The 21,610-nt window shown below is 37.2% G+C and overlaps 1 protein-coding gene across 1 annotated transcript in view; it reads left to right on the top strand.

Annotated features, from left to right (window-relative positions):
• nlk2 (nemo-like kinase, type 2) overlaps nt 1-21,604 on the top strand; it is a 54,267-nt gene extending 32,663 nt beyond the window's left edge. The window contains exons 4-8 of the mRNA XM_048612344.1: nt 1,517-1,623; nt 6,044-6,129; nt 14,208-14,417; nt 17,731-17,832; nt 19,785-21,604. Coding sequence (XP_048468301.1) covers nt 1,517-1,623; nt 6,044-6,129; nt 14,208-14,417; nt 17,731-17,832; nt 19,785-19,802 — 523 coding nt within the window. The 3' untranslated portion in view covers nt 19,803-21,604. The remainder of the gene's footprint in view (nt 1-1,516; nt 1,624-6,043; nt 6,130-14,207; nt 14,418-17,730; nt 17,833-19,784) is intronic.
• Nucleotides 21,605-21,610: the final 6 nt, after the last annotated feature.

The raw sequence follows: 21,610 nt of genomic DNA, 5'->3' as shown, positions 1-21,610 counted from the left end.
CCGAAACGTCAGCTTTCCTGCTCTGATGCTGCTTGGCCTGCAGTGTTCATCCAACTCTACACTTTGTTATCTCAGATTCTCCAGCATCTGCAGTTCCTACTATCTCTGAATCAATAAAATCTGGTGGATCTACTCTCTTTGGCACAGATAATGTTTGTTCTTGTCATCGATCAGAGTTTGATCCTGTTGAGTAATGCCACCTTTTGAATTCTACAGAGCTGCTTAAAATATCGTTTTTTGCCATTTGCAGGGGAAAGAAAATCAGCTGTTTACAAATGAAAGTATTTCTATTAGCACAAAAGTTTGGGAATGAGCGCTGCCATTTCTGTTGTATTTTTGAATTCAAAGGATTCTAAGAAATCTGGATTCCATTGAAGATTCTCCAACTAAGACTCGGATTAAATTATTTCTTACTAATTTAGTTTGTTTTATCAATCTGAGTTACCCTGGGATGTGCGTTTTAATTGTTTTTTTTGTTTTTTTGTTTTGAAAGAGTTTAGGACTTCATGAGAGAATATATTTTTTTGCTGGCTTTCTGTTTATCCTTTGCCAGCCTAAAAATGAATGTTAAAGTTTTTGACCATAAAAGATGACAAACTCGTTTCCATCACAGCTGACATCCACATGCATAACTTCCTGTTAGAACCCCCAGTTTGTTAGTTCATTTTTATTAACTTGGCTGAACGGACATCTTGTCAGAGATGGAAGATCAAACTCTGAATGTCTGTAAGCTCTTTGAAACATCAGGTGTGCATTTGCCTGTTGAACCTTGTAAGGACTCTCAGTTCATTTTTTTTAAAGTCCTATTAAAATACAATTAAATATTAAAACTTCTATCTAAATTCTGTTTTCAGAGAATTATTAGAAAGTTACCTAAACCCATGTTGCAGTTAAGCAAAATTAATAATCAGTGGGATTATTGATGTAACTAAAGGAAGTTTGCCCATTTAATAAAAGCCTGAAGAACTGCGGATGTTGTAAATCAGGAACAAAAACAAAGTTGCTGGAAAAGCTCAGCAGGTCTGGCAGCATCTGTGAATGAAAAAGAGAGTTAACATTTCCAGTCCAGTGACCCTTCCGTTCTGAGGAAGGGTCACCAGACCCGAAACATTAACTCTGTTTTTTCCTTCACAGATGCTGCCAGACCTCCTGAGCATTTCCAGCAACTTTGTTTTTGTTGCCCATTTAATAGCCTTATTTCATAAGATTTAAAACTTTGAGTTAAAAGTACATATTTTGATGCAAATATTTATCAATATTAACTATTCTTTAAGTCAGAAGTTAACTGAAAACAGACTATCATAACGTCGTGCTTCATTTTGTACTTATTGCTGCAAAGCACATTGGAATATTCTGAGGTTGTCAAAAGTTCTATGATATGTATCTTTATTCCAACTTGGTCTGCTAAACTTTCATCACTGGAAACAGTAACTAAAGTGTCCAAATTGCGGCTACAATGGTTAGGAATTGATTTATGCAACTAGTGTTTTCTCCTTGACTTTTTTCCCTTCCTCAGCTATGTTGTCACAGAGCTAATGCAAAGTGATCTTCACAAGATCATCGTGTCTCCACAACCATTGAGTTCAGATCATGTCAAAGTTTTCCTGTACCAGATTTTGAGAGGTGGGTAAACATTCAGTGCTATGTAAAATTTATATCAGGATTTATCCTCAATGTAAAACTTTAATATTACATATGTAATAAGCCATGTAGAACTAAATCAGTTGTAGGTCAGTGTTAACCTTCCTGCCTGATTCAAGAGTTTTGGGGTTCAAGACCCAACCTGCATTTGAGCACCATCTAGGCAGATATTCCAGCTGAGAACTGACTGACTACTGCACTGTTAGTCTTTTTAGGTAAAATAATCTGTCAGTTCTTTAGGTGTGAATGGTATTTTCAATGAAAAGCAGCAGAGTTCTGCATGGTGTTGTGGCCCATATTAATTCATCACTATCACTAATATTTACTGTTCATTTATAGTATCTTGCTGTGTGCAAATTGGCTGCTGTGTAATCGCACATTAGTTTTGAAATATTGTCACTTTTAACATAACCCCATGATGTCCTAGAATGCTTATTGGATGCAGTATATAAATGGATGTTAACTTTTAGTATTTCCAGTGCTAGAATAATTAGAAAATCTCTGGCATGGTGAACCAGTGCACGTCTCCACCGTTGAGGTACAGGACGTGTTGCTAGATGCTAGATGTTATTTTATGATGGAGTGTTACTGCAGCTTTAGTAATGTTGACAAAGACCAAACATCATGATACTTGTCTGGTGGAGGAATGCAATCCAGGAAGTCCAAATAGAGTGTTAGGGAGTGAAGGGAAGAAATAAATTCACATCTGGTTTCTCCCTTTAACACAATTCTATTAAGAGAATGCCATCAAGAGCATCTCTTGGTTTGTGTATATTGTTCTACATACTTTGAATCCTGTATGTAGGAGTAATTTGCACAAGTGCATTTTTTGCAGCGTTGGAATTGTTAATGTTTCCACCCACTGGATTCTTACATTTACAGGTTCTATAAATTGTTCGTGATAATCACACCTGAGATCATTTGGTAGTTTTTCCAACCAAAAGCGATGCATGCTAGTCATGTAAGCTGTTTGCAAAAGACTCCAGCAGGAAGACATTGCAGCTTTCTGTTAAAGAGAAAAAAATAGATCCTAAGCAAAAGAGGAAAGAAAAAAAAAGTGCAGGTCGACATGAGGGGTTGTAGTTAAAGTAAGATTTTAAAGGACCTTGTGAAGGTTGGACGGACTGGAAATGGTGAACTCTTATTTTAAAACACTTTTTGTAGTTACTGCTTAGGTCACTTCCCAAATCCATTCCTGTCTTTCTTGGGACTCCATGTTGGAATCCCTCCAATCAGGTTTTTACCCTGCCAAGGTACTGAAACAACTCTGCCAAAGTGACAAGTAACATCCCATGTAACTGTAACACAGTATTTCTCTCGTGTCCTCCTTGACCAGCATGTAGGCCTTGATATTTGACTGCATTATCCTCCCACTACCACATCTGGTATGCATATGGGTAGGACTGTCCTCATGTTCTGTTCTCTTCTTATCATAGAGAATTGCTTGCAGTAGCTTCTCTTCTGGTTCCCATACTGCTACCTCTGGTTTTCCACAAATGTTTCTCCCTGGCCCATCCTTATCCGCATGCTGCCCCTCAATGACATCACCCAAAGGCAAGGATTAGTTTTCATGTGTATGGATGACACGTGGCTCTACCTCTCTATCACCCTTTAATTGAAATGTTGTTATCAGATTGTGACATCCAGTATTGGTTGGGCATAAACTTCCTCCAGTTATATATTGGAAAGACTGAAGATGTTATTTTCAGACCACATTCCAACCTTCCACTTCCTAACGACTAGCTCAGTTGTCACGGATACAAACTGAGATTTAGCCCTAGAGATAGTAGGAACTGCAGATGCTGGAGAATCTGAGATAACAAGATGTAGAGCTGGATGAACACAGCAGGCCAAGCAGCATCAGAGGAGCAGGAAAGCTGACGTTTCGGGCCTAGCCCCTTCTTCATAAATGAACCTTTTCTGAAGAAAGGTCTAGGCCCGAAACGTCAGCTTTCCTGCTCCTCTGATGCTGCTTGGCCTGTTGTGTTTATCCAGCTGTACACCTTGTTAGCTGAGATTTAGGCCGTTTGTTTGTTGCCTTGGTGTCGCATTTTGATCCTAGATGGAATTCTGACCATTTACGCCATCACAAAAGCTACCTGATTTTCCCCTCCATAGCGTTGCCTAATTTCACCTGTTTTAAACAATGTTGCTGAAGCTCTCATTAATTGTTATTCTAAACTTGACTATTTGAACATTCAGCAAGTTTCTCTTATTCTAATCTCCATAAACTTGCTGACTTACATTTGGCTGTGTTCAAGCAACATGTTTATGTATAGAGTTTTCGAGTCATACAGCACTTTGGTCCAACTCGTCCACGCCAATCCATGTCCAGCCCTGCCTCTCTCAAACATTTATGCTCTAATTCTGATTCCTTTGCATTCCCTATTATTCCCTATAATTACTCCATCATTGCTTTGCTTTTAATTGCTTATGCCTCCAAGGTCTGGGATACCATCCCTACATCCTTCCACCTCTCTCCCTTGCTTTACTCCTTCAAGACACCACTTAGTAAGTACCTCTTTGACTAGACTTCTGTCATCTGACCTAATATATCCTTTTATGGCTTGCTGTCATTCTTCATTTAAGAATGTTCCCCTCAAGTATCTTGAGAAATTCCATTCTATTACATACAATTATGTAAAAATAAATGCAAAAGGCATGGCAATACAAAACATTCATATTTGGATACTAGTTGATTGCCACAGCAAAACAAATCAATGCCGCGGAGAGGTTTGAAAGGAAAGATGAAAATATTTAGGTTGAGTCGCTTGTCGTTTTGAGATAATACAGATTAAAAAGGATAGGATAATGCTGATGTGACTTCAAGATAAGCTATCGATTATGGAGTTATGGATGAGTTGAAACTTGCCAAGAGCTGAAGTTTGGCCAGAGCCTATAAGGATGAGATGATGGCTTGAACTTGGATTCCACCATCAGTGGGTAAGTTGCAAATTGCTAAATTTAGTATAGTGAAACAATAATACCTAGAACGTAAGGACAAACTAGTGTTTGTGGTCAAGCATTACATCAAGGTTCTCCATGATCTGTCTAAATCTAAATTAATCAAATCTAGACTGTCTTGCCATGCTGCATCAAATATTGAAGTTCATATTGATGCTAAAAAAATCTTTTTTTTTCAGCTAATGTAGTTGTCTAACACTACAGATTGATCTCAGGCTCCACGTTGAACAGCTTCATGATCTAGAACCCGTCTCATGTCTTGTTATAGAAAAGCTAACATTAATCAAGGTGTTTTATCACTTTGGAGAAAGAAAATCTTGCATTTATGTAGTAAGGCACTTTGGCACTTCACAGCCAAGCATTTTTGAAGTGCAGTCAGCGATTTAATAAAACAAAAGTTGTCAGTCTGTTCACCACACACTACTACAAACAATATTGTGCTAAAGACCAGATGATCAACATCAAAAAATAATGCAATAAATGTTGGCCAGGAAACTAGGGGTAACCCTTGGTGCCCTTCAAGGTTGTTCCAAGGTATCTTTTGTATCCCAAGATGGTGGATAGAGCCTCAGTTTAACATCTCATCTGAAAGACTTGCCTTTGACAATGAAGTACTGGAATGCCAACCTAGCCTTTGCACTTAAGTTGGGAGAAGGCTGCATTCGCTGACACCAGCGCATGCACACTATGCAGGGCTTTAAATCGCACATGCACATACAAATGTTTTGGGTGGATGCAGCCCAGGAGAGAGAAATCAGGAGCTGGGAAAAGGGAGTTGGGGGGGTGGGGTGGGGTGGGGTAAAGAGGGCCTGTTATCTTTGTCAAGATCCATTCCCCACTCCTTTGCTGACCTAGTCATCCTGGCTACTGGGCCCTCATCTCTCCCCAATCTGGGAACCTCTTGGCAGGAGAATCTTTTGATGCATGTGCCCATTTCCTATTAGTCTGTATCAAGAAAGAGAATTGGGGGATATATTTTAGTATGTGCCAGCTCTGTCAGTTCAAGTCAATGAATAGGCAGCAAGTAGAATGCTTGGGTGCAGCTGCAAAATAAGGAAAAGTACTATCTAAAAGAATTAAATTGTAATGTATATGTGATAGTATCACATTTTGAGACCAAGTTGTGAAGTTTTTAAAAGAATCAAAGTCCAGAAAACCTGAAGTGAAACATAGTGGTGGAAAACCTCAGGAGGGCACAGGCAACTGGAAGAATAAGCAGATCATATCTCAGAATTCACTTGAAGTGTTAACCTTTCTTTTAAATACTGACTGACCTTGCAATTTTTAATGTATGCCCTAGTGAAAGAAAGGAACTTATGTTTATTTAGTGCCTTTTGTGACCTTAAGACACTCAAATTTTTTTTGAGAATATAGTTTGACAGATGTGCAATTTTAAATACTTGTATAGTTTTAATTATTTAACTACTTTTAATCTTAGGGTTGAAGTATCTGCATTCAGCTGGCATTTTACACAGAGATATCAAACCAGGGAATCTTCTTGTGAACAGCAACTGTGTCCTGAAGGTTAGTTTTGTCTACATTACTACAGTATTAACTAAAACTGTGTTCCAGTAAGAGCTAATGAGCTAATTAAAGTAAGTGTTCCATTTGATTCATATGGTGAAGTGTATGTTCCTTTCTGTATATACCAAAATTGCTACTTAGTGTAGAATTGCTGATGCAATTTTCAATAAAATCAAGCAAGGAACAACTTACTGGAAAAATATTACAGGTTGGTTGATACATGAACCAAACCAGAATATTTTACGGTTACTATAAGAAATCATTGTAAACACCACTTGATGCAATAGAGATAGTAGGAACTGCAGATGCTGGATAGGCTGGGATAACAAGGTGTGGAGCTGGATGAACACAGCAGGCCAAGCAGCATCCGAGGAGCAGGGCCTAGACCCTTCTTCAGAAATGGAGAAGGGTCTAGGCCCGAAACGTCAGCCTTCCTGCTCCTCTGATGCTGCTTGGCCTACTGTGTTCATCCAGCTCTACACCTTGTTATCTCACTTAATGCAATATTTTTGTTTTACAAAAGAATGGTACTACTACTTTAATTATCCCAGATTTTATGGATCAGTACACAACTTTGCAATTCATTTCCTTAGTAAGATGCACTGTATGCACAAATTAGGACGTTAGCCTCAAAGGCATTTATTTCAGTTACAGACTCCTAAATTGACCAAAAATAATTGTTGGTTTGATTTGTAAAAGCTCTTGGCACAAGTTCCCGGATGGATCAATGGATTTAGCTGAACCAAGGAGATCCAGCTTTGGGCTTCAAATTTGACTTGGCCATTCTTGCTCTGTATGAACCTACCTCAGTTGATCTGGCCCTCTTTGGTTAGAGAGGTCAAAATTGGGCCTGTCTTGTTGCTACCGCTCAGTAATCAATGTATGCTAATGTCCCACAGGGCCATTCCTCATGCATGCATGCCAAGGCTCGAGCGAATAATCATTTTTTTTTATTCTTGAAGGTGCTTAGTACCATGCCTAAGGGAGGAGAGAAAATTGGAAGGGGTACCTATTTTCCAAAGGAGGCGAAAAGCTATGATACATATGCCTTTTTATTTTGTCAATGTTTTCCAACTTGGAGATAAGAATGGGTAATGAACTGATTGTTTATACAATTTCATGCTGTAAGTTACACTTGCATTAACTGGAGCTTAACTTGAATGTTTACGTATGGCAATATAGATTTTAAACATGAATCTGACAACATTGATCAAAGCCTCCACTCTGAACATGCTGAACATACATTGTCAATCAGTTAGTGAAGCAAATTATAAGATGTCAGTTGTATGTAAACAATTTTTTTTTAAATGGAGAAAAGCAAAACTGCATGGAAATTAGGTGTAAATGCTTGTAGTTCTAATGCAATTTAATTCCCAGAAATAGACTGGGATGGTAATAGTGTAAAGGAGAGAAGCATTCTAAATTGAGTTCAGGGGAACTTTCTACAGAATGTACCTAGTCCAACAAGAAAGGAGGCACTTGAATAAATACTGCTGGTGCTGAAAATATGAAACAAACCAGAGAATCCTGGAGAAACTGAGCAGGTCTGGCACTTTCTGTGGAGAAAGCAAAAGGAGGCACTGTTGGACCTGGTTCTTGGAAATGAAATAGACCATGTGGATTAAATGTCAGTGTAGAAATACCTAGGAGACTGATCATTATATATAAGGTTTGGGATGACTATCAAAAAGAACAGTGGGTAATTCAGAGTAAGAATAGTCAACTGGGAGACAGCTAACTTTAATCAGGCAAAAATAGAGCTGGGCTGAATTTTGGAGCCAAAGCTTGGCAGCTAGAACTGTAGCTAAACAATGGACTACCTTCAAAAATTTTTGGCAAATAAATCCAGAGATCCTGGATGAAAAGTATAGAAATTAAGATAAGCAAGAAAAAAAGTGTGTTTATGATGGGTGTCGGCTAGAAAATCCAATTGAAAACAAAGCTGAATACAGAAGTTCAGAAGTGGTCAAAAACAAATGAGAAACAAAGGAAGATTATGAGGAAAAAACTGGCAGCCACCAAATCGGAGAATCTCTTTAGTCTTCTATGGGCAGTACGTAATAAGAGTGTAATAATAGGGCTGATTAGAGACCCAAAAGAGGATTTACATATGGAAACAGGCCTATGGCTGAGATGCTCAATTAATACTTTGTATTTGTTTTTGCCAAGGTGACAGGAGGAAACTCTGTCATGAGAAGGGTTCAAAATTTATATGGTGGTGGTATTGGATAAACTGTCAGTGCTTGAAATTGTCAAGGCACCAGGACCATAAGGAGAAGCTGCCATTGTAAGTGTTGGAGGCTTGTACAACTACAACATATAAAAGGCATCTGGATGGGTACATGAATAGCAAGGGTTTAGAGGGATATGGGCCAAATGCTGGCAATGGGGTTAGGTCAGATTAGGATGTCTTGGCATGGACCAAAGGGTCTGTTTCCATGCTGTATAGTTGTATGCATCCAAGGATATTGAAAGAAGTGAGAATGGAAGTTGTGGAGGCACTGGCCATAATCATTGTCTTCTCTAGACTTGGGCAAGATGCTAAAGAACTGGAGAATTGCAAATATTCTGCCCTCTTTCAAAAAGGGTTGAAAGAATGAGCCCAGTAACTACAAGTCCGTCTAACTTCAATGGTGGGGGAGTTTGTAGAAAAGTTTGGGATTGAATTAATAGTCACTTGGAAAAATGTGGGTTGGTTAGGAAGAGCCAGCATGGATTACATAAGAGAAAATTTTCTTTGACTAACTTATTGGCAAGTTCAGTTAGAGGTGAGAGTTGATGAGGGAATGCTGTTGAGGTGAAATACATGGACTTTCAAAAGACATTTAATACAGTGCCATGTAACAAACTTGTGAACAAAGTTGTAGCTTATAGGATACAATGGACATTAACAATGATACAGAATAACTAATATTTTCACAGTCCAGACAAGTTAAGTGGAGTTCCCTGCAGTCGGCCCCTCACTTCCTGATATGTTGTTGGTCTTGATGTTTGTGTACAGGGGACAGTTTCAAAGTTTGCAGATGATACAAAACTAGGAAGCATTGTAAACCGAGGAGGAGGACAGGGTAAAACTTCAAAAGAACGTAAGTTGGAGTGGGCAGATAAGTAGCAAATGAAGCTTTATGCAGGAAAATGAGGTGATTCATTTTGGTAGGAAGAGGATGGAAAGAATATAAATTGAGGGGTGCAATTCTAAAGGAGGTGCAGAAGCAGAAGAGTATTAGGTATATATACGTACATAATTAAAGATGACCGGATAGGTGGAGAGTGTAATTGATAAACATTACAGTACACTTGATTTTATTAATTCGGGGATAGAGCAAGGAAGTAATGCTGAACTTGTACAAGTTGCTAGTTGGACCTCAGATGGAGTACTGTATACAGTTGAGCACCACACTTTAAGAAGAATGTGAACACGTTAGAGTGTTCAGAAGAGCTTTATAACGTTGGTTTCAGATGTAGGAAATTACAGTTACAAAGTTTGGAGAAGTTGGGAAGCCTCTCCTTGGAAAGGAAAAATCCAAAAGGAGATTTGACCCAGAGTCAAAGCATCAAGAACAAGAGGATACAGATTCAGTAACTTGTAAAAGAAGCTAATGCAATGTGCGAAACCTTTTCATAAAAATGAATGGATAGAGTCTGGAATGTAGTGCCTGCCATTGTGATGGAGACTGGTTCAGTTGCATTCATGTGGGCATTAGATTGTTTCTATTCAAATAACTTTAATGTTCCACGGTAAAAGGTAGGAGATTTGGAATAAGGCATAATTCTCAAAGAGAACCAGTGTGGATGTGATGGGCTGAACTGTTGCCTTCTGAGCCAGAAAAGTTCTGTGACATAACTCCAAGCAACTTTTCTTCCAAAGCATAGGTAGGGTGGTAGAATGAAAGAAAGCTTAGGCAATCTAAACAAATCCAAGAAATTACCTGCTTAACAACTTGACTGTTGCTATCTGGTCAAATATACAAAACAATTATAAGCTTCTACCAAATCTTTGATTAAACTGAGATAATTATCAATGTCAATTGTCATGTAAAAATCATCTTTCCACACATAATAGCTTTCAATTGGATCTCATGTAGTTGTTTACCCCTACTAAAAGATCAGCCCCATTCATAATTAGTTGGTTTTGGAGTTTGAAATCGCCAAATAACATTAATTGTACTTACAATGAAATGAGTTTTATTTTAATGGAGAAATGCCTGCTTTACATAAACTAAATATTTGTACAGCTGTTACTGGAAATTCAACATATGTTTAATGCAAAATAGATCTCAGATTGCATTTTTTATATATTCACAGCAATTTCTTCCAGTTCATTTACGTGAGTTGGGATTGGTGGAATTGTTATAATGGACGTAAGCAGTCATAGATGTGGCAGTGAGCTATTCTTTTCTGCTTTGAGGGTATGCAGCTTTGCATCATATCTACACAGCTAGTCCTTTTTCAGATTGTGTACATTTCTTTTGAACTTGGGTTTGACCTTTGCTTTCATCTATAATGGAGATTCAGTCAGTCTGATAAAGCAAAAACAAAATACTGTGGATGATGGAAATCTTAAACAAAATCCTGGAAATACTTGGCAGGTCAAATGGCATCTGTGGAAAGAGAACATTACAGTGGATGTCCTTTTCAAGATAATGGAGGAAGGTTAGAAGTGTTTTGAGTGTTACTATACCATTGTAGATCTTAGTTTCCTCACTTGTCCTGTTATCGTTCCCTTTAGCTTTTGTACCATGAAACCTTTTGTCATTTAATTCCTCCTGCACTCCATATCAAAAACCTTTTATTCTCCTTTACCCGCTTTTTCTCTTGCTCAAAGCCTATTTCTTTTCTAAATTTTCTTGGTTTTGATGAAAGGTCACAGATCTGAAACTGTTTTTCTCTTTTCCACAGATGCTGCCTGAGTATTTGCAGGATTTAATAAAACGCTTGTTACAAGATACTGAAAGTGTACACTGATCTACTTGAAGTTCATGCTGCAGTTCTTTCTGACCTGTCCGTTTGGGTGCTGAAGTATAGTGTTAGATACAAAATTGATGAAGGTAGAAAGCAAGCTTTTTCCACTCAGTTGTGACACCAAGTCATTGCTGAAATAACACTAGAACCTTCTCGGAAGTGATGAAAAATAAATTATTCTCCAACCTTGTCCTCTAATCATTGGTTTGCTTTATTTCACAATACTCAACTTACTTCCCTTGCTTCCTCGTCAGTCCCCCCCCCCCCCCCCCCCCCCCCACTCATCACCATCCTGCATAATCCAGTATTTTGCATTTTATGGGATAAAAGAGCATATCCCACCTATCGCATTAAGGAATGGTATTGAATATCCTGATATAGATGATGGCTCAAATATGTAATCAAAATAGGACCAAATCACAACAGTGTCTCGTCATTCACTTGGTCTTGATGTGTTTCATATTTGCCACTAGCTGCCACTCTAAATACATTTTCTTCAGGATGTATGTATTTATGGATCACTTGATTGTAGAGTATATAATTTATGGCTTTGGAACATACCAAATAAAATGCAGTCTCACTATCCACTTCTGTAAACCTCCAAAGATTTTCATTTGCTGTATTTAATGTTTTTTAAAAACCTTACCTGTGCCTACTTCTGCATATATAAACTTTATTTGTGCTGGGTCACGCGCCTCCGTTTTCGCACTAAATTCTTTTTGTCATGCTTACAAAGGGACTGCCAGTGTAAAATGGTCATGCTATGATTACCACTTCCCACCACTGTTATCCTAATTTTACACTTCCCAATTCCTTAACTTGTATTGCTTAGAAACACTGTTCCAATGTTACTTTCAAAAAGTTTGTTTTGTGATTTCTAATGTGAAATAAAAATGCAGTATTGTACAGAAAAGGGAATGTGTGACTATAAAAGACTGAATACATCTGCATGCTTGGATTCAATTGTACTGCAAGCTTGTTTCATATGGAAATGTTATTGGGCTTTGGCTACTTGTGCAGTACACTAGTAATGCATTGTTTGAGTGCACAACATATAGCATAATACAAAAGGAATTTTTGCATTTAAATAGAGATTTTTCTACTAAGTGTAAATGAGCTGTCTTGAGAGAGTTATTTGCGAGACATTATATGCTTTAAGCAATGCTAAAGGAGATATTCACATTGAATTAGGCATATAGAGAGCAGAAATTATGAAATAATAATGAACAATGATGTAACCTGACGAGAGAAATTTGATTTTTAGGTCATTGATTTAAATGATGATCATACTAAATCAGTGCTGCAATTATGTAAAATATTTAGTACAGGAACAAATTGAAGGAGTGATTCAAGTGAAGCAATACTGCAACAGTAACAGATCTAACTAGGATTGGAGTGGATAAGTATAAACTATCAGTACAGCATGACCTGCAGTAAATGGCAAACCATCAGCATTGCATTGTTGCTATATAAGCATTGGTCAAACCTTTATGCTGATGTATTGTGTACAGTTTTAACTGAAGAGGGTACCCCGATGAGCAACAAAGCCATTTCTTGGTATTTGGAATTTAGGTTTAATGTCTTTTTCTTTTTGACCTGTGTTTTCGATTTCAAATTAAACACTTCTGTTGATAAATTAACAATTTTCTAGGCAGGAATTTTATTGTGACACTTTGAATGCTAGAAAATTCAAGTTTAAATAGTTTAGTCTAAGGAGCACAGTATGTAAGATGATGCAATTTAGAAAAGAAAATGGTTGAAGAGTAGAGTATGGCAAATGTAGTTCTTTTTTTAAAAAAAAGACTTCCTTATTTTGGTTTAGCGCCCTTTCCATATCCTTAAATTTATGCATTGAATTTGTGATTTAATGCTAATCAATAAGTGACTACATTTAGAAGTACTGTCTTTTCCTCTCCTCCCTCTTAAAAACATTTCCACTTCATACACTAAAATGATGCTACTGTATGCTCTGCAGTCTGTCATTTGATGGGAGAAGTTCAAGTTCCATGTAATTGCCAATATGTCACTGTGGCTCATGAATTTTGTTTATAATAACCACATAAAATTAATCTGCATAGCAACAGCAAAGTCTCCAATTTGAAAATTAAAACTCACATTTAAATCCTATTAAACCTTTTTATTCTGAGTAAGGGTGAAAAACCAAATCTGGGCAGTTGTGCTAAATTAATGTTAATTTTTTTTAAACGTTAACCTTGTTCATCTCTTCTGAAATCAACAACATAGTTCCATAAGCATTCTTTCCTGCCATGTCTATTTGGACATTCCTTATCAGTGCACCCAACCAGAAAGTCTTGACCGGCTGTTTGTGTAGAGCGATCTTCTCAACCTATTGAGTCTGAGCCTCTTTTTTCATTTCCCCCCAAGCTGCAAGTATGTCTTTAAGAGGTTTTGGAGTAGCACTCATCAATGAGAACCTTGGCTTACAATTTCCTCTCTGCCTAAACCATGAAGAAACTAATTATACTCAGCTATTTCTTTAAATCAGCCAATCAATGCAAACTTTGTACCTGTATTAACGTAACAGCATAAGAACTTGAGTTTTGGATTGAACTTTAGATCATTTGGATGCATAGCTAGCCAGCTAAGTCAATGGAGCAAAATGTCAGCCCTCAAGGGCTATTAGGGATGAGCAATAATTGCTAACGTTGCAGGATGCCCCTATTCCATGAGCAGATTGGAAAAAAGCCTCTTAAATGTATATTTCACTTGTTTAACCTGAAACTAAATTAGGTTAATATTTGAAGTATAATATTAAAAAAAAGTTGATTCATATTTCAGTAACTCATAACTATTATATTTTAACTGTAGACTGTTTAGCTGCATGTCATTCCTCTGTAATTTAATATTAAGCATATCATTCAGGTTTCTTTGTTGCTCATCAAGCTCCTTAAAATTCAGAGTAGTATTGTTTTTCATAGTAGCTTTGACCTTACAAGTGCAAAACTCATGGCATGGTGAGGTCAATTGTTGTTTTTATTTTAAAGTTGATGAGCATTACTCTTGCCCAGAAAGCAAGTGTGTAACCATTCTTTCTTTGAGATTGTAGATTGAAGAAATTTGTTGCTAGTGTTCCAAAATATTTTGTTTTCTTGCAGATTTGTGACTTTGGTCTTGCCAGAGTAGAAGAACTTGATGAGTCCCGTCATATGACCCAAGAAGTTGTCACTCAGTATTACCGAGCACCAGAAATCCTGATGGGTAGCCGCCATTACACTAATGCCATCGATATCTGGTCTGTAGGGTGCATCTTTGCAGAACTTTTAGGCCGTAGAATCTTATTCCAGGCTCAAAGTCCCATTCAACAGGTAATCCAGCTGATTGACGTGAATTTTTCCTTCAAGATAAGGAGCCTTGTGTTTTAAGGGCATAAAACCTCTGTATACTCTTCGGATAACCTCACTTTTAGACGTTGCAAAGCCTTCATTTACCATCTCTTGTAGAGGTTTTGTAACATTACATTTAAGACCTACTATTTTGAACCATTCAGATTGTTTAATTGAGATTTGAAACTTTGTTTTACAGATTGACTTGAGTATCAACCTTATACCATTAATCTTGGTACCATGGTATCAATAGATGGGTGAAAAGAAAAATTGAAAATCTGCAGTGTAAATATCAGCTTTTTCAAAAGTTGGTATTTGAAGTAATATAGATCTTGCATATCTATTTATAAATATTATCAGTACATTCATTGACATAAGAAAGGAGTAACAGGAGTTTACTGTAGTATAAAGATTTGAAAGGGTAATGTCCAGGACAGTCTAACTAGCGTCTTCCACTGAGAGGGAAATCGTCAATGCTTAAGTTAGTGATACTTCTGTAAAGCTGTACATTCTTCCTTAATATGTGATAAACTGGTGATAATTAGAACTTATTAAAGGGCCTGTAGTTTCTCTTGGCTAGACTAAGCAAGCATACTGCACATGCTACTGAGGCCCTTGAGTTTTTACAACTATTCAATTAGCTGGTTTGTATCCCCACTCAACAAACTGCCTTATTTTTATCCCTTGATACCTTTACCTAGCAAAAAGAGTAGGTAAATGAAAATTTAAATTGACCCAGTATCTGCAGTGTTGTGGACAAGAGTTTAGATTTTTCATTACTCACAAGTGCCAAAAAGTATTGCGTGATTTAACTGCTAAATGACCAATTCTTAACTTTTTGACTGTATCCTTGTTGTGAATTGTCTGCCAAAATAAAAGGTATTTTTATACCCAACCTGTTGAAAAATCTTTTACCATTTCAAAAGACTTGGATTAGATTAACCCCCAATATTCTATTCTAAGGGAGTTCAATTCCATTTTTCTGTCCTTTATTAACACCTAGAGATGGTGTGTCTATGGACATGTAAATAGATTTGCTCATCCACAGTTCTTTTGTGTCTCACTACAGTGAAAATTATTCTAATTTTGTTTTGAGTGGGTGACCTCACACATACCAAATTGAAGTTTAACCTGCCAGCTTTTTCCACTATGCGCATGACCCTTTACAACTTCCTACTGTATCTGTGCAGTTTACTGTGTTTTAGTGAGGCAGTTATTGAACAAAACTCCTGATATGAGGGCTTTTTAATTGTTGATTTTGACTAGTCAGAGTCGATTGTTGAGCAGCATGATATTTGTTTTCATATTGTATCAGGCATTGTGTTTCCCTTTTGCTGCCACTTTAAAATTGCACATGTCTCATGGTGTCCGCCTGGAGCTATAAAACCACAAAAATGGTTATTAATGTGGCGGGAACAGTTGCAAGCATTTTCTGAAGTCAAGATTGTAAACTGGCGTGTGTCATTATGACCCAACTGCATTGTTCTAAAATGGATTGCATAAAATAAATATATAGGTACCCTCAAACAACATCTCTTCCGTTTCTTTTTCAAAAGAATTCTTTATAAAGTTTAGCCTTTGTTTCCTGTTGCGTCCAGTCCTGAATCTGCCTTCCCCTCCAATCATGTCCAGTGCTGATGTTCCAATACTAAAAGTACTTCTTTGTCTGACCTGTCTGTCAGCTAGGAAGCTGCTTTGTCAACTGCAGAACCAATTTATGGTAAGAAAGCAATCTCGTCCAACAGAAGTACTGCCTGATCAGCTGTTCCTGTATTAACTGAAGGATATCTGGTAAAATCAGCTATAGGTTATTTTTCTCAGAGGACTGAATTGAGTGCTGAATCAAAAGTTTTTTTCATAAACATTGCCAACAGGAAAGAGGTAACTGAGTAAAAATCAATGTGTGGAATGGTGTTCGACTTATACAGGGGTCATGGCTTTTTGCTGGAATATAAAATCACAGTACGTATGAGCATGAACAATAATCTGCAAAATCAAACTTTTTTTCTTTAATGGGATGTGGATGGTTGCTGGTAAGACCAGTATTTGTTACCTTTCCCTAATTGCCCTTGAACTAGAGTGTCTTGCCAGGCCATTTGAAGCAGTTTTAGAGTCCACCTTGTTACTAAGAGTTCTGAATCACCTGTAGGTCAGGCCAACTAAGGACAGCTGATTTCCTTCCTAAACTAAACAATGTTAGTGAAATTGATTCTGAAAAAATACCTACGATAGTTGTCATGATCATCATTACTGAGATTATCTTTGTTTCCAATTTATTAATTGAATTTAAATTAAACTACTTGACCTGGTCATTTTGAGCCATCTGCCCCAGAGCATTAGCCTGCTTGAAATACTAATTCAATGAGATCGCCGCTGCACTGCTGTCTCTTTCAAACAATACAATTCAAGGTAAAAAAGTAAAGTGTAGACAACAAAATTTGTGTGCCTAAATTAAGTTTCTTACATGAAACTAAAACACTTGTTATAATAATGTCTTTCAAAGATATGTCTGCCATTGTTTTAGTCTTGTGCAATTGTGTCTTAATGTAGAAAGTAGTTTTTCTCAGTTATACTTAATGTATTTTCATTTACTTGAATATTCAATTAATATGCATTCTAACAGTCAAGTGAGCAATTGAATTATGTAAATTGCTGGTTGGTGTGGTACTGGACTAGATTTATTAATATGCAGCTAGTGTGAATAAGTACTTTGAGCTGGTTTCCTATATTCTGTGGATAAATGCAAGTTGTTTGTAATAACTTGTACAAATGCATATATTATATAATATAGTCATAACTGATCAACAGAATTTAGTATATGCCTGTGGCTCAGTCTCTCGAAATTCTAGTTTCAAATCTAGCACAGTTTCAACTTTGCCAAAGGCACTGCAGTCTATATGTTTGTGACAATATTAACATTGTATGTGAATTTCTAGCATTTTTTTTATAATACAGGTGTTATGATTGTCACTATGCAAGAAAAGATGCATTTGATAAGTCAGTAAAATTGTTTACTAAAAATCAAAACATTGCAGTTCAAAAACGCTGAAGTTCGACCAAGTAATTTGATCTTTATTTTATAAATTCGAAATCCCTTAATTCTAGTTAGACCCATGGCACAAGTGAATTATTCAGAGTTGAGCTGAAAGGTTAATCGTTATCAACAATTTATGACTCTCCTTAGAATGATTTATACATACCAACTTCTAACTTTAATATTTTAAAAGAATCTTACTGATCAATAGAGTGCAACACTTGTGACTGTCCTAAACGGTGGATTATATATCTCTGGCAGTTGGACTTGATCACAGATCTATTGGGAACTCCATCACTAGAAGCCATGCGGACAGCATGTGAAGGTGCCAAGGCTCACATACTCAGGGGTCCTCATAAACAGGTAAGATTCCACTAAGCTTAGTTTGTCTTTGAGCAGCACTGCTTATTGGATGGAAGATCCTAAAATTATGAATTGCACTTCTCGACTTGACAGAAAAATAGTTTTAAACTAGAGCTTTTTTTATACTTTACCTTTATCAATCTGAAAGAATATCAATTTAAAAATGGTTGAAATTATATTTTATTCCCTTTAATACTCTTAATACAATTTTCTTGGCACCTGCTTATACATGGGATATGATTCTTCTGATATCAGTGGTCCCTTCCAAACGTCGTCGTCGTCATCGTCATCATCATAGTCAACGTCGTCATCGTCATCATCATCATCATCATTATCATCATCTGTGAGCCCACATGCTCAGCTTGATTTTTGGGTGCCAGCTGCATGAGATTTGGAGGCTGGCAGGTGCTAAATATAATGCCAGCAGTTTGCGTGCTGGATCCCTTGCTCCTTTTTTTTGTGTAGTTATGGCATTGGATGGACAGTCGTATGCAGTGGGTAGCTAATCCAAATAATTAAGTGCCTATTAAGGTCTGTTAAGAGGCCAACTGGATTATTTTGGATGACCGCCAGCTTCCAGGTTTTCAGGTGACAGGATTAATAAATGACCTCAGTAAAGGCACTCTAGGTAGCAACAATGACAGTGATTAAATTTTACATTCTGTTTGAAATGGAAAAGAGTATGTTAAAGACTAGTACGTTAAACTTAAGGCAATTATGTGGCCACAAAAACTGAACAAGCTGAATTGAACTGGATGGATCAATACAGAAGCAGTGACAGACTTTTAAGTCAATGTTTCGGAAGACTTGGAATAGCCTGTTTTAACTAGAATTTAGAAGATTTAGGGGTGATCTAATCAAAGTCTTCAAAATATTAACAGGAAAAGACAGGGTAGATAACAACTATTTCCAGTGGTAGGGGCATAGTCTTGGAGCTAGGGTCAGACCATTTTAGGAAGCACGTCTACACACAGGGTGGTAGATGTTTTGAACTCCCTCTTCCACAAACAATGGTGGGTCCAGGATTAGCTGTTGATTTTAAATCTGAGATGGATAACATTTTATTAAACAAAGGGAGTAAGGGATATGAAGCAAAGGCAGGTATATGGAGTTAGGCTACAGATCAACCATGATCTCATTGAATGGTTGAAATAGCTTGAGGGGCTGAATGACCTACTCCTGTACCTAAGGAGACGGCCTACTATCCATGGTTAACTAAAGTAGTTACAGATAATATTAAACTTGTGGGAAAATCATGTAATTATGCAAAGGTGAGAGGCAGCTCGTGATTGGATAGACTATAAAGAATGACTAAGATTAGTCAGGAGAAAGAAGCTAGAAATGGAGGAATAAAAATGCAAAGTGTAAAGGGATCTGGGTGTTCTAGAATGTTATGCTTCAGTTATACAGGGCTTTAGTGATACCACATTTTGAATACTGTATACAATTTGATTGTCGTATCTAAAGAAGAATGTAAATGGCTTGGAGGTGGTTCAAAGAATGTTTACTGAGTTGATACTCTGATCAGGTTATCTTGCGATGAAAAGGTTTAACATACTGGGCTCCTTCCCACAGGACCAATCACTTGATTTAAATAATAAAGTATCTTGAACAAGTCTTGAAGGTAAATGTAGAACATATTTTTTATTATGGATGGGCCTAGAAGTAGGGGCACTTTAAAAATTAGGTGGTACCCTATTAGGGCAGAGATGAGAAATTTGTGTTGTGTGACTGGAATTTTTCGCCTCTGAAAGTGGTGTGGCAAGGTCATAGAATAATTTTAGGCAAAGATAGATTCTTGCTTGGGTAATGGAATCAAAAGCTATTGGATGTAGATAGTAAAGTGGAACTGGAAACAGTCAAATCAACCATGATTCCATTGAATGGCAAAGCAGACTCAAGGGCTGAGTAGCCTACTTTTGCTCCAAACTCATGTTTGTATGTTCCCACAGTTGTCGGGACCAGTTTAACTGCCTGGAGGCAGCTTTCCAGATGCCAGGCCAGCGGTGGGAGATTTGGAATGGGTCGAGTTCAACTTTCCAGACAGGCCCAGAGGTCCAACATGCTTCAGCAACCACAAGCCACCCTGTAAGGGGAATCTCCATTTAAACCGGCGCCCCAAGTGCCTTCTCCTTCAACTTCTGTGGCATTCTGCCTGCTGTTTTTGAGCTAACAGGCCACTGGCCTTCTAGCTGAGAGAACACTTTTTAAATTGTTTATTTAGGTTACAAGATGGTTAGTCAGTGAGGCACATGCTGACAGAGTTGCCAAATTTCATTTACAAATGAACAGAATTCCTTCATAAAAGAAGGGAAAAAAAATGAACTAAATAAAGACAGTCAGAATGATCTTGTAATATACAGGTAAACAAAGTTTTAGAGACTCGAGTCCAAAGAAGTTAAAGGTCTATCACCTCTTGAACATTCTACTTAACTGACACCTGAAATTTCTCTTGCCATGAACTAGTAAAGCAAGTCAATGAGTCCTTTCCAAATCTGCCAGCGTGAACTTCTAGCAAATTTGAGGCCTGAGCTTTCTCCGTTCTAACAACCTGCTAATTTTTAACCAAACTGTCCTCGCGTGAAAGTTTCATAAATTTAAACTTTTGAGGTGACTTGCCCCGAATCATCCATCTATAAGAGGAATTAAACTTGCTTCTAAACTCAGCACTAGTGTCTTCTGAACTGCATTTCTTTTAAAAATTGCTCATTCTAGATACTTTTGAACTGAAAACAAAGCTAATTGCTATACATGTCATAAACCCAACCCAAAACGTCAGCCTTCCTGCTCTTCTGATGCTGCTTGGCCTGCTGTGTTCATCCAGCTCTACACCTTGTTATCTCAGTATAAATATCTTTCCATTGACACCACAAGGATTCACAAGCACCTAATCTCTAGCAAAATTTTGGATTTAAATCACCATTCCAGAATAGCTCTGGTTATTTTTAAATGAGAACCCTTCACAGAAGTGAAATTTATTTTATGAAACGAATTCTAAAAATATTAAATTATATACCTTTTATAACCGTAGACATCATTCCCCAAAATAACATGTTTAGTAAACTTGTGCCTTTAGGCTATTTTTCTTTTGACAGATTTAAAATTTTGAGTTATTTGCTAATCCTAACCCTTGCTAATTTGCCAGGTTAAATATTGTGGCTGGAGAGATGCACAATATGAGTGCTTCTGGCATCTTTGTTCTGTGCCTTCAAGAGCCCTAGTACCTTTGGAGGTTATTGGAGACGGGCCTTAATCAGTTATGTAACAAATTATTTCTGCTGCAAATTTCTTAGTCATTCAACTTAAATTAACAGAATTATTTTGACATTCAGCTAACTTCGTGCAACCAGTTGTGCAAGAAGCTGACGTTATATTATTAAACTACAGATTAATCTGATCTGAATTTAGTTTCCAATTACGTGATTGAAGGCTTGCTATTTAAAATTAGAATGACCAAAGTAAAATAAGTGTTTAAATGACAAAATATCCAATTGTAATGTTCACAATGATTTACCAAACAGTTAAGCATTTAGTGATTCTCAAGCAACTTACATTTATACAATATAGTTAAAGTATTAAAATGTCCCAAGGCACTGTGCAGAAGCATTAGTAAGCAAAATTTTATACTTGAGGCTATTTGGGCCTCAATCAAAAGTTTGGCCAAGTGGTTGTTTCAAAGGAACAGAGGCAGAGAATTTAGAGAGGCTATTATAGCAGGTAGGGCTTGGAAAGTGAAGGTACAACCACCAATGGCAAAGAGATTAGACTGAAGACGCAC

This window comes from Rhincodon typus, chromosome 26 (assembly GCF_021869965.1).
Source record: "Rhincodon typus isolate 14 chromosome 26, sRhiTyp1.1, whole genome shotgun sequence".
NCBI lineage: Eukaryota > Metazoa > Chordata > Chondrichthyes > Orectolobiformes > Rhincodontidae > Rhincodon > Rhincodon typus.
The sequence above is the reverse complement of the archived record's forward strand: the minus strand, read 5'-3'. Positions and strand labels throughout refer to the sequence as shown.